The 15,101-nt window shown below is 35.0% G+C and overlaps 1 protein-coding gene across 7 annotated transcripts in view; it reads right to left on the minus strand.

The window, feature by feature from the left end:
* Positions 1-6,006: 6,006 nt before the first annotated feature.
* Positions 6,007-15,101, minus strand: part of caska (calcium/calmodulin-dependent serine protein kinase a) — a 197,852-nt gene continuing 188,757 nt past the window's right edge. For all 7 annotated transcript variants that reach the window (XM_073474298.1, XM_073474296.1, XM_073474294.1 and 4 more), the window contains 5 exons: positions 13,216-13,296; positions 13,050-13,130; positions 12,747-12,949; positions 12,572-12,655; positions 6,007-7,337 (listed from right to left, as the gene is read on the minus strand). In XM_073474298.1, coding sequence (XP_073330399.1) covers positions 7,161-7,337; positions 12,572-12,655; positions 12,747-12,949; positions 13,050-13,130; positions 13,216-13,296 — 626 coding nt within the window. In that variant the 3' untranslated portion in view covers positions 6,007-7,160. The remainder of the gene's footprint in view (positions 7,338-12,571; positions 12,656-12,746; positions 12,950-13,049; positions 13,131-13,215; positions 13,297-15,101) is intronic.

Here is a 15,101-nt window from a genome sequence, read left to right on the forward strand (position 1 = left end):
ATTATATTTGTACTCAGTAGTCATTACTACATTATTACATTTGTACTCAGTAGTCATTACTACATTATTATATTTGTACTTAGTAGTCATTACTACATTATTATATTTGTACTCAGTCATTAGTACATTATTATATATGTACTCAGTGGTCATAACTACATTATATTTGTCTTCAGTAGTCATTACTACATTATTATATTTGTACTCAGTCGTTACTACATTATTATATTTGTACTCAGTAGTCATTACTACATTATATTTGTCTTCAGTAGTCATTAGTACATTATTATATATGTACTCAGTGGTCATAACTACATTATTATATTTGTACTCAGTCATTACTACATTATATTTGTATTCAGTAGTCATTACTACATTATTGTATTTGTACTCAGTAGGCAATAGTACATTATAACATTTGTACTCAGTAATCATTACTACATTATTATATTTGTACTCAGTAGTCATCACTACATTATATTTGTCTTCAGTAGTCATTACATTATTATATTTGTACTCAGTAGTCATTACTACATTATTACATTTGTACTCAGTAGTCATTACTACATTATTATATTTGTACTCAGTCATTACTACATTATTATATTTGTACTCAGTCATCACTACATTATTATATTTGTACTCAGTCATTACTACATTATTGTATTTGTACTCAGTAGTCATTACTACATTATTACATTTGTAGTCAGTAGTCATTACTACATTATTATATTTGTACTCAGTCATTAGTACATTATTATATATGTACTCAGTGGTCATAACTACATTATATTTGTCTTCAGTAGTCATAACTACATTATTATATTTGTACTCAGTCATTACTACATTATATTTGTATTCAGTAGTCATTACTACATTATTGTATTTGTACTCAGTAGTCAATAGTACATTATAACATTTGTACTCAGTAATCATTTCTACATTATTATATTTGTACTCAGTAGTCATCACTACATTATATTTGTCTTCAGTAGTCATTACATTATTATATTTGTACTCAGTAGTCATTACTACATTATTACATTTGTACTCAGTAGTCATTACTACATTATTATATTTGTACTCAGTCATTACTACATTATTATATTTGTACTCAGTAGTCATTACTACATTATTATATTTGTACTCAGTCATCACTACATTATTATATTTGTACTCAGTCATTACTACATTATTGTATTTGTACTCAGTAGTCATTACTACATTATTGTATTTGTACTCAGTAGTCATTACTACATTATTACATTTGTAGTCAGTAGTCATTACTACATTATTATATTTGTACTCAGTCATTAGTACATTATTATATATGTACTCAGTGGTCATAACTACATTATATTTGTCTTCAGTAGTCATTACTACATTATTACATCTGTACTCAGTCATTACTATATTATTATATTGTACTCAGTAGTCATTAGTACATTATAACATTTGTACTCAGTAATCATTACTACATTATTATATTTGTACTCAGTAGTCATTATTACATTATAACATTTGTACTCAGTAATCATTACTACATTATTATATTTGTACTCAGTCATTACTACATTATTATATTTGTACTCAGTAGTCATTACTACATTATATTTGTCTTCAGTAGTCATTAGTACATTATTATATATGTACTCAGTGGTCATGACTACATTATATTTGTACTCAGTCATTACTACATTAATATATTTGTACTCAGTAGTCATTATTACATTCTAACATTTGTACTCAGTAATCATTACTACATTATTATATTTGTACTCAGTCATTACTACATTATTATATTTGTACTCAGTAGTCATTACTACATTATATTTGTCTTCAGTAGTCATTAGTACATTATTATATATGTACTCAGTGGTCATGACTACATTATTACATTTGTAGTCAGTAGTCATTACTACATTATTATATTTGTACTCAGTCATTAGTACATTATTATATATGTACTCAGTGGTCATAACTACATTATATTTGTCTTCAGTAGTCATTACTACATTATTACATCTGTACTCAGTCATTACTATATTATTATATTGTACTCAGTAGTCATTACTACATTATAACATTTGTACTCAGTAATCATTACTACATTATTATATTTGTACTCAGTAGTCATTATTACATTATAACATTTGTACTCAGTAATCATTACTACATTATTATATTTGTACTCAGTCATTACTACATTATTATATTTGTACTCAGTAGTCATTACTACATTATATTTGTCTTCAGTAGTCATTAGTACATTATTATATATGTACTCAGTGGTCATGACTACATTATATTTGTACTCAGTCATTACTACATTATTATATTTGTACTCAGTAGTCATTATTACATTCTAACATTTGTACTCAGTAATTATTACTACATTATTATATTTGTACTCAGTCATTACTACATTATTATATTTGTACTCAGTAGTCATTACTACATTATATTTGTCTTCAGTAGTCATTAGTACATTATTATATTTGTACTCAGTAGTCATTACTACATTATTATATCTGTACTCAGTAGTTTTACTACATTATTATAATTGTACTCAGTAGTCATTACTACATTATATTTGTCTTCAGTAGTCATTAGTACATTATTGTATTTGTACTCAGTAGTCAATACTACATTATTATATTTGTACTCAGTCATTACTACATTATTATATTTGTACTCAGTAGTCATTACTACATTATATTTGTCTTCAGTAGTCATTACTACATTATTATATTTGTACTCAGTCATTACTACATTATTATATTTGTACTCAGTAGTCATTACTACATTATATTTGTCTTCAGTAGTCATTAGTACATTATTATATATGTACTCAGTGGTCATGACTACATTATATTTGTACTCAGTCATTACTACATTATTATATTTGTACTCAGTAGTCATTATTACATTCTAACATTTGTACTCAGTAATTATTACTACATTATTATATTTGTACTCAGTCATTACTACATTATTATATTTGTACTCAGTAGTCATTACTACATTATATTTGTCTTCAGTAGTCATTACTACATTATTATATCTGTACTCAGTAGTTTTACTATATTATTATAATTGTACTCAGTAGTCATTACTACATTATATTTGTCTTCAGTAGTCATTAGTACATTATTGTATTTGTACTCAGTAGTCAATACTACATTATTATATTTGTACTCAGTCATTACTACATTATTATATTTGTACTCAGTAGTCATTACTACATTATATTTGTCTTCAGTAGTCATTACTACATTATTATATTTGTACTCAGTAGTCATTACTACATTATTGTATTTGTACTCAGTAGTCAATACTACATTATATTTGTCTTCAGTAGTCATTACTACATTATTATATTTGTACTCAGTAGTCATTACTACATTATTGTATTTGTACTCAGTAGTCAATACTACATTATATTTGTCTTCAGTAGTCATTAGTACATTATTATATTTGTACTCAGTGGTCATAACTACATTATATTTGTCTTCAGTAGTCATTACTACATTATTACATCTGTACTCAGGCATTACTATATTATTATATTTGTACTCAGTAGTCATTAGTACATTATAACATTTGTACTCAGTAATCATTACTTCATTACTACACGACTACTCAGTATGGGTAAATGCCACGTCTAGGCTAAATCATAGCTAAATTTGGGCCCAAACCTAGCCTAGCCATGACTTAGCTACAGCTGTTGAAGGACTACATATATACATGTAATAGATGGCCACCAAAATGTCTTCATTGCAAATCCAGCCACAGTTGGCCTATGTGTATATACTGTCTAAAACCTCTGTTTTATTTGGCCAGATCATTAACCTGTTCCACAAGTGCATGCATGCATGTCACAGTAGTCAGTGCAATATGTCATTTTACATTAAAGCTGCTGTATACATTGTGGCAGTTTTAGCTAAATTCCTGTCCGTTTTGCAGTCAGCAATCCCCTCCCTCCTCTTTATGTCACCACACTTTACAAATCCTTTCTTTGCCTCTTTTTCTTCAACTTTTTTTCATTGCTTGGCCTGTTTGGCAGTATAAGTTGTCACCGGTAGACCTGGAATTGGTGGCTTTCCCTGTTCTGCCATTGCCAGTGTAGGTATCAGAACAGTAGGATCCTGCTGTCTGTGTGTTTATGAGCAGACAGGACCGCCTCCTTATGGTGTTCTCTATCCTTAAAATTTATTTTCTCTTTTACTGCATGAGTAGTGAGAGGAGAGACATGGGTTGCTGACCAAACAATCTATCACAGTGACTACTGTTGGAATATAGTTATTCAAAACATATTTAAATAAGAAAATAAGGCTTACAGCAGCTTTAATGTATAGAACTATTCCCATTACAATATCCTGGAAGTTTTTTGTTTGCGGTACACATTTCATATAGTTCCATATTTTATTACTTTTTATATGAAACATAAAATGAATTGAAACGTCTTCATGTATACCACAATCTGCCTGCCAGTGCAGTATGACTTTGGGCAAATACCTTCACATTAATCAATATCTATCAAAATCTATCGATAGCCATACCATTTAAGAGGATTAAACAAATTTGTGTTTTTGACACACTGATGATGTAACTGCATTAAAGCTGGCTGAAAACAGGGCAAAATAAGGTCTTAGATGTTCACACAGAACCCACCCAGTTTTCAATGCAAAATCTGTGTAAAATAAGCCTAAGGCTCATTTTGTGTAAAAAAAATAGATATGTCCGTTTCAACCGTTATAACCGTCAATGCCCACATACTTCCTTTAGTGATTTACTTAGGCATTGGTGTTAAGCACTACAACCACTAGAGGGCGCTGTTCAGAGTCAAAATTGGTCTGGCACGTACCTCCACTTTTCCTTTGCCACCATTCAATCTCCTTCCAGCTGTACTGTAGTGACTGTAACATCACACAGATGTTAAAAACTCATATAACCTCTATAGATTTATATAGAAGAAATTAGATACCAGATGCCAACAAAGTTTACTGGCTTCCACATTTACTTCCTGGTTAAACGGCCAACCAACTTCATAATAATTTTGGCTAAAAGTAGGTCACACATAAATATTAATATTAGCTGGTTTTCTGTGATAGCAAATTGTATATCTGCACACAAAAGAACTTGGTATTTGGGTTTTTGACTTTGACAAAATGACCTACAGTGTTAATTTGGGAAACTGAAATGGGCATTTTAAAAATTGCATTGTCACATTTTATACACCGAAGGATTTACTAAGAAAATAATCAGCAGATAAATCAATAATTCATTTCAGCATTAATAATTGTAATGGTTGCTGCCCTAATTTAACTACTTTCCACCACTGCTTACGCATTAAAGCTTGTAGCACATGCCCCTATGAAAGATCAATAAATAAATAAATAACTAATTTATGATAATACAGCAAGTATATTTTAACCCATTAAAGGCCTCTGCAGTGGCTGATTTTGATGTGCTCATAGCTGGCTATTAAAACCAGAGTTCACAATCGATAAGCAGCATTGTGAAAGCAGTTATACAGAATCACCACTGTTACACCAAGTTGGACTTGCTTTGTGTGATCTGGCTCACAAGTCTGGATTTCAGGAAGGAGATATTGTTCAAGACACGCTTCTGTGCAGTGGAGAAGAAAACACAGACAAGCCACTCTAAGGTTAAATTTTCCAACACATAAAAGGAAATATATTTAAAAAAATGTTCATACTGAAGAACTTTGATCATTTACACAAGGGACAGCTGTATGTCAGTCTGTCATATTCATGTACATGGTTAATCATTTTCACACACTGCCTCAATTTCCTTCTCTTGTAAAGTAGTCAGCAACACTTATTCTGCAAACTGTTACACAATTTCAGAATAAAAATCAACATTTAATCTCTCATTGATTTTTAAACTTGACCGAAACACTAACAGTCTTGGACATCACATTTCTGAAATGGCAAAAGAGGAATATGGTGAAATTGTTCCTTTTTGTGTATGACAAATCAATAAGAGAAAAATCAAGACTTTTATTTGATTTTTTTTACAAACACATCTCACTACATGGTCAATATTTTTTCTTTTCTTTCTTTTTTCTTTTTTTTTTTAATAAATCTGTGGTTTAGAAATGTCACCCAAAATGCAAGGGATGTGCATAGGTGTCAAGTCAACTCCTGGCTCCGTCCTGATTAGTTTTTTCTTGCTTCCGTTGGCTGAGTTCAGTCTTCCAGACAGCTGGAATGTTTTTTTAAATATAGATATTTGTCTTTTCTTTCTTGGAGGTTTACGGAGGGATACTGGGAACACTGACTGACTTAAAGCATGGAAGCTTGCAAATGTCCACATGCATGATAACCTCATTCAAATCTCAAAAACATTTATGGATTTATTTAGAAGAGACAGTACCTGGTTGGTAGGTAGGTAGGTAGGTAGGTAGGTAGGTAGGTAGGCAGGCAGAAGATGCGTATGTGTGTGCATGGTCATACTATAACTGTACTTAAGACTGACAATAGGATGAAGTCATGAGAGGATGTAACCTAACATAACAGTTTAGAAAGGAACAGGGACAAACATAAAGTGAGGATATGACATGACCTATAGATGAGAAGACATTGCAGTGTGTTTTGTGTGCTTTTACTTCAGTCTCCTGATCTACAGAATATCCACTGACAGTGTCTTTCTACAGATGATTTAGTAATACAACACCCAACAGGACTACAGTTTGATAGGAAGGTTGTGGTGGAGACATGGAGAGCTAGCAGTGCATCGATATTGGAGGACGGGTAACAGTACTGTCTCTTTAAAACAAACATCTACAAAAATGTTGCCTCCTAGCTAGTACAGACATGACAATATTCACTTTTATTTACTGTTTTTATACAACACTATGACTAGGTTGTCTGTCAGGGCAGGAGCCTAATAACTGGCCACTGCAGGTTGGTTGTGCAGCGTTCAAAAGGATCTGGTTGAATCCTGTGTTCGCTTTCACAGTAGACTGAAGGGGTTTTCCATCAAGTGCAGTGTAGGGAGAGGTTTGCCATTGTCTTGTGTTAGTTGCTGTTTCATTGATTCGTATTTTGAAAAGGGAATGATGGGAGTTTGGCCGAGGTGTCGTTGCTGGGAGGAAAGGAGGAGGTGAAGGTGGTGGAGGTCAGGGCAACAGGTCAGTAGACCCAGGACACTGGAACCCACTGGCTGGTGGTGCACACTAGATCAATGGCCTCCTCCAGGTGCCTGATGGTCTCATCGATCTCGTTGTTGATGATGGTCTGGTCGAAGTAGTGGGCGTAGGTCTTCTGCAGGATCTCAGACTCCTTCTGCAGCCGCTGGAGAGACTCGTCCTGGAACAGGAGGAGGAACAGACGGTTTTAGATACTGATGAAGGCAGAGATGAGAACACGCACATGACTGAAAGAGAAATTCTTAAGGCCCCTATATAGTATGTGGTTGAGCCTAAGGACGAGAGTTGTTGTGAGACAAACATAGTGAAATCTTTGGTCATCAGTCCAGGACTACAAACCCAATTTAGACAAATTTTACCTTTAACCTTGAGGTCTAATAGACCATTTCAATGTTCAATGAACTTCCTTCCTCATAAAACATTTGCAAAGCCAAAGTATTTTAAATTCAGCATTGTTTACATCCACCCATGCAGTCTTCTGTACTGCCACCCTCCTTGGTTCCACCCAAACGGCAACCGCCAGGGCTGAAAAATGAAGCCAGTGTGGAACTGCCAAAAACTGCAGTTGCTCCAATCGCCACACAAGGCTGGCTCTCAAAGTGAGTCAATCCCCATAAGAGCCCATGTTAAAATGTCAAACTTTACAGCAGAAATAAACATGTTTACAGCCTCGTACAAAAGACAGCTTTAGCCTCTATAGCCAATTTCTCCTTTCATGACAGCTATACGGGGAGTGAACTCACTCATTTAAATGATATTAAAGGTCAAATTGGTAATGTTTTTATGTAGATATATCCTTTTTTAAAAAAAACAAAACAAAAAACAAAACAAAAAATTAATATTTTTAAAGATTTTGTCAGGTCCAAAATGATTTTATGTATTTGCGTGTCAGAATTCTGACAGCTGGTTCCAACTTCTAACAAGGTTTGTAAGCCACTAGTATAACACTGTTAGTATCACATGGTATCTGTGTTTTGTCAGCGATCAACGGTCCTGATAGTTGCCAGTTTGTGGAAAAAAAACAAACATGGCTGATTTCTGTATGTGCCCAGCATACTGTACTGCCCTATTGTCAGCTAGCTAGCATTTGCAACAATAGCTAGTGCAACAAACTGGCAACCACTTGAAGGGGCAGATGATTCACCTCAGATAATTCCAGTCACTGATCTTGATCTCTCGCCCTTATTTATGGTGTTGTGCCTTCTGGAGAAATTTTAATGCAAATATTGGACAAATAATATGGTTGTTATGCAATTAATTGAATTAACAGACTGGAGCGAGGGACAGCCACTGGTGTTTTGGATTAACGAGCGACCCTGTTAGCGGTGACTGGCAGATAGCAGCTGGAAACGGTCATGGGCAGAGCCCAGAGCTTCTGGAGGAATACACACCAAGAGTCGAGGAGAGTTTACGTTTGAAGACTTTTGAGAAAAAGAGGAAAAAAGTGGATTTATCTTCACTCTTGCTTCAAAACCTGTCTGCAGCAATGAGATGCGGAGGTGCGGTTATCCGCTGTAATGTTCTGTAATTCTTTATTGACTGCATAATGGAGGGCAGTTTACTTACTTTTAAATACTGTACTTTACTTTATGGACGTGCAGAGAGGAGATGGGGAAAAAAAGACACTGCAGGATGACAGAAAGATCCAGAGTTCTGGTGAGTGCTGACTTTGGTCAGAGAAAAAACTGAACAAAAACACAGACACAAACACCGTCGGTGCCTGCTGTTGCTCAATATCTTGCAGTTAATGAACAGTAAAGTATTCTGGCTTTTTGGGACGACTACACCCACAGTGAAACTTAAATAAATAAAGTAAGGCGAAATGCTTTTATCTTTATGTGTGAACAAATAACTTGTTAGCCCTAGCTAGCTTGGTAGCTTCCAGCTAGGCAGGCATGTTTCGTAACCAGGCCTGAGGTCACAGTCAAACAAATGCAAAATCAACAGCAAATATTATCGTCCCATAAACTTTTGTTCTATCAATCAATCAATCAATCAAACTTTTTCAGCGCTTTTCATACATGGTAATGTAGCGCAAAGTGCTTTACAGAAATTAAAAACAGCAGCAGCAACAATTAAAACAACAGCCCCCCCTCCAAACCCCCACACCCCACCCCACCACACACACACACGCACACACACACACACACACACACACACACACACACACACACACACACACACACATACACAGCCACACCCAGCTACTTAAAACCCAACAGGAAAAATAAAAAAGTGAGTAATAATAAATAACTAAATAGTGATAAATGAAACAGAGCACTAACAACAGGTATTGCGGAACTGAGGAAACGCTATCATCGATGTATTTCACTGAGGAGACACTAGAGGCAGTAAAATAAATAAAATAAAGATAAAATAATAAAACTAACTAACTAAGAATGATAAAATACTAAAAGAGGTTTAAAAGTCTAGAACTGTTTATAAGCAAAGAAATAAAAAATAATCATAAATAAAGTAAAACAAGATAAAACAAGATTATTAAAATAAATAAATGAATAGAACATGAATAGATAAATCAAATAAAACCAGGTTTAAACAGGACAAAAACCAATAAATACATAAATAGAATTCAGCTAAAAGCCAGCCTAAAAAGGAAGGTCTTAAGGTTGCTCTTAAAAGTATCATGATTCTCCAGTGCCCTCAGGTCCTCTGGGAGGCTGTTCCACAAACATGGACCACGGTATTGAAAGGCGGCCTCGCCGTGAGTTTTTGTTCTCACTTTTGGAATGGTTAAAAGGCCGTGACCAGAGGACCTGAGGGTCCTGGAGGGTTCATACGATAAAAGCAAATCTGATAAATAAGTTGGGCCAAGGCCATTAAGAGCTTTAAAAACTAATAAAAGGATCTTAAAATCAATCCTGAAGCAGACAGGTAGCCAGTGCAGAGACTTTAAAATGGGTGTGATGTGTGCTCTCTTTCTGGTCTTAGTCAACACCCGTGCTGCAGAGTTTTGGAGTAGTTGTAACTGAGCCAAGTTCTTTTTTGGGAGACCAGAAAGTAGAGCGTTGCAATAATCAATGCGGCTGGTGATAAAATGCATTAATGTCTCTGTACTGGCTTCGGAAAGGAATGGTCTCACTCTGGCAATGTTTTTTAGATGATAAAAAGCTGTCTTAGTTATGTTTCTGATGTGTGGGTTAAAACTAAGGTCTGAATCAAAAATAACTCCAAGGTTTTTTACTTGGTTACTTGGTTGTAATGCCAGGGCGTTCAATTTTGTATTTATCATCTGTCTTTGAGCTTCAGAACCAATAAATAAGACCTTGGTTTTTGTCTTGGTTGAGCTGAAGAAAATTTTTTGCCGTCCATGACTTGATATCTAAAATACAGTTAAAAAGGGCATCAATTGGACCTGGGTCATCAGGAGACACAGCGATATACAGCTGTGTGTCATCAGCATAACTGTGGAAGTTGATGCCGTGCTTCCTGATGACATTCCCAAGTGGCAGCATGTATAGGTTAAAAAGTGTTGGACCTAAAATTGAGCCTTGGGGGACACCACAGGTAATTTTGTAGCTCTTTGATGAGTATCCGTCCATACTCACGAAAAATGTTCTGTCAGTGAGATAAGATTTAAACCAGTTAAAAACAGTACCAGAGATTCCAACCTGGTTGTGCAGTCTGTCTAAAAGAATTGAATGGTCTACTGTCTTCTATGTGACTACCAATATAATGTACATCTGGTGGATAAGCAAATTTGCAAAGTTCAACATTGGCGTACTTTCACCGGTGAAGCTGCAGCCACAGTCACTAGCAAAGACGTGTTTGTTTGACCCTTCAAACACACTACAAACCAGCAAACTGAGTTCAAATACATTTCTCATTATGCATACATGATTAATGAAAAAAAAAATAAATAAAAAAATCTATTTCTATTTCATCCGGTCAAGATGGCTGTTACAGTAGTGTGTAAGGGCCTTTACTTAGCAATTAATGGGAAAACAAAAAAGGCAGCACAAACTCACTAGTACCATACCAACAAACATATGGCAAGGAGTGCACACATACAGTACATCATTAAAAATAACACTACATAGTCAGTATCCTCTCAGGTTTTACTTACTGGCAGTGTTCGACACCACCTCGGCATCTGAGGGCAGTGCCAAAGAAACAGAGGCATGCAGCATGCAAAAATATATGAGTGCAGAGGAATGAGTGAAGCAAATACATGCATGAAGAGCAGACAGAACGAGACTTTTGTACATGCATGCTGCCATTTTTATTAATGATGGTTAGTATAAAGTGCTACCATGATATTTTGAGTTTTTGTACTGTTTGTTAAACAAATCAAGCAATTTTAAAACATATTTTACAATTTTCTGTCATTTTATAGCACTAATGCATTTACCCAGATGATTTGATGTTAATTTGGGAATGTATTAACATTGCATCGACAGGTTTTTATTATGTATTTAAACATTAAAGAAACGTTTCATTGGATTTCTACGTTCTAAGTTTTTCAGTTTTTATTCAAAAAGGGATTTACTGTGCAATTTGATTTTTAAATGATAAGGCTGGTGATTAAAGACATGTGTTGATCTCTCAGTGTTGTCTCACTTCGCTACTTTGCAGTGGCACTCAGCCCAAAGCCCATTTCTTCCTACAGAGGTAAATCTTATAAAATAGGTCACAATTAAATAGTCTCCTTCCATTAACAACTGGGCACCGTATTTTTATAGTGCATTTCTGCACTTAATTACTTAATAACTAATAAAGAATGCAATTCATGCAATCCTCAAGTAGTATTTTGTGAGGTTTAACCTATTAAGATGGCTTGATATATTTATTTTAATTGTAAAATTTATGGAAACCTATCTTTAGAATTAGATATATGCTGTCGAACAATATAATCTAGTCCCTGTCCTGATAAAAATAAATATCCCTCAAATCCAGATAAATTAACAGTAATATTGTAGTAAAACTTGCTGTATAGATTACAAAATGAAGTTATATTAATTAGAACTTGCTACATACAATGTAAGGAGGATGTATATGGCTGTCAGCCTGTTAAGTAATTTCAATATACTCTCCTGGTGGAGAACATAAAGACTCCCCCTTTGGATTGTCCTAAAAACCAGTGCAACAGTGTGGCTCATCGATTTGTTTTAATACTTTTTGGACAATTATAATAGTCTATGGCACAGAAGAAGAAGATATATAAAACAATAAGAAATATAAAACAAAAAGAAATATATCTGACTAACACATGTTAGTCAGATATATTTCTCATTGTTTTGGTCTTCTCATGAGATTTTGGTACTAATAAGTATAAGTAATGTTATGTTATTAATAATAAATTAGAATATTACCAGCCTTATCCTTTCAAATGTATCACATTTTAAGTGTGTTTGTGTGTGACTGGTGTATTCCTACCTCATTGATGCCTGGTGTGATAGTTGGTGCAGCAATAAAGACAACATACGGGGCAAACTCTGCTGTCCTCAGGACCTTCAGGGCCTGTTGGTGAACAGAAATCAGAGATTAAAAGGTCCTTACATATACATAAATAGACATTCACATCTACACTCACACACACACCTAGACACACCTGAGGTTCAACATCCAGTATAGCTATGAGTCCCTGTTGGTGGATCTTCCGGATCGTCTCTAGGCGCGTCCCATACATGGCATCCTCATGGCTGCCGTACTCCAGGTACTCGTTGTTGCTGATGTCCTGCATCATCTGGTCATGGGAAACAAAGTAGTAGTTCTTCCCATTCTCCTCGTCCTTCTTTGGAGGTCTGGTTGTGTCTGTGGGAAACAGGAGACATAGGAGATACCATTTACATTTCCTGACATATATAGTGATGCTGTTAAGTAAGTTTCTGTGGACTTTGATGATTTGTCTTACGTGGAATGGGGTACGCAAATCTGTCAGGGTGTTTGGTTATAAGTGTGTTCTTGATGTGTCTTCTGCCCACTCCATGGGCACCTGACAAAGACACAAAGTCAATCAGTAAGGTCAGTTATGAAGGCTGATGTCCCCATTTCTTGCTGCTCTACATGGCAGAACTTACCTAACAAAACTAGTGTTTTCCTCTTGAAAGCAGGAAGCTTCACAACCTCTTCATATGTGACAAGATCTAGTTGGTCGAACACTGGAAGTGAGAGAAGAAAGAGTTAGAGGATGTAAAGAGGAGGGTGCTCGGACAAACAGCAGTTCGAGGGGCTCTACAGAGTTTGAGAGGAACAAGGTGTACTAAAGAGTCTGAAACACATCTGGTCTCTGTGATGAAGACGAGAGGAAGTTGGGTTACGTACCAAAACAAAGGAAATTAAAAAATCTCACTGGGAACAAGCCTAATGTCAAAACAGTGAGTATAAATGACAACTTGAGAGCAAAGATGATCTCTGAGGTGATCCTGTGATTTCTTACAAATAACCTCTGTGATCTCAGATTAAATAAATCTGATCAGGCAGGACTTTAGCTAGTGAGAAAAATGTTCATGTGATACAATGCAGAAAACATATTTTAAGAAGAGAGATATTCAACCTAAAATGACTAGTGTTCAACACCTGTGTCTAGGTGTATATAGGGTGCTACAAGAGGAATTATTTTGTGATTTCCCAAAGTCCAGCAAAGTTGCCATGTTAATCTATTTTTGCTCGTTATCCAAACCTCTTTGATTTCTTTATAGTGTGGCTCCAAGAATAGGATAGGGAAAGGAGCAAAACTGAATTGAGCATTGTCAGATGAATAAATCAAAAGAGCAGTGGGATCCAGCTTTTCAAATGTGAAAGATGTGAAGCTTTTTTTAATTTCGCGTGACAGTGAACCAAATCTGAATATTCCAGCTTGGCCTTTGGACTATGATGGGCAAGTTTCAACCTTATTTACGATTTATGCACTGAATCAAGAAGATAATTGCCAGATCACTTGATAATGAAAATAACTGTTAGTTGAAAACTTCCTCTTAAGCAACACATGTGGCAACTGGACTTGTTTCAGTTTCTTGAAGACGTTTCACCTCTCATCCAAGAGGCTTCTTTAGTTCTAACCAACTGGAGGGGAGCTGCAGGTTTTTAAACTGTGTGTGGGAGTTAAAAGTTAAAATGAATTTTTCTGCTATTTTTATAAAATGTCACAAAATAGTTAATTCAACCATAATTTAGATATTCTTATTTTGAAATGATTTAAGTTGAATTTGTGCAACTATTTCCTCTAAATCAGTGGTTCTCAAAGTGCAGCCAGTGGACCAATGGCGGCTACGGAACATAACATGAAATGCATGCGTTTTTTTTAAACATTTTTTTTTACCAACATTCTTTTTATTGTTTTCACAACATAACAAAGGAATATAAAGAAATACAATTACATGTCTTGAACAAACATGTCTACCCCCCACCCTCTCAAGTGATTCCAAATCTTTGGTTGGGAGTCAGGTCGATGAGTTAGTCCATTCTGGTTCATTATGTAGAAAAAAAATAAAGCAAACATATTTTTGCAATCTTAGGTACCGCAAAGTGCCACTGTTTACATGTCCCCAGGCTCTTCCATCACCTGTGACAAATCTGTCCTCAATACATAGCAAATGAAGGGGTCCCAGATCTGGTGAAAATTATGTTGTTGATGTTTTATTGTATATGTAATTTTCTCCATAGGGAGAGTTGTAGATAGCTCAGACAGCCACCTGCTTACACTTGGACTTCTGGTGTTTTTCCATGAGAGGGCTAGTAATCTCTTTGCCATTAACACACTTAAGTCTACAAACATTCGTTGACATTTCTTAATCTTCAAATTATCTGGATATAGACCCAATATAAACAACTGTGGGACTACGGGTATTTGAATCTGTAAAATATTTTGAATACACAGTTTTATTTCTCGCCAGAATTTTTGTATTTCTGTACATTGCCAAAAACAATGGAAAAATGTGCCTTTTTCCTTCTCACATTTAATACA

Source organism: Pagrus major, chromosome 9 (genome assembly GCF_040436345.1).
Source record: "Pagrus major chromosome 9, Pma_NU_1.0".
NCBI lineage: Eukaryota > Metazoa > Chordata > Actinopteri > Spariformes > Sparidae > Pagrus > Pagrus major.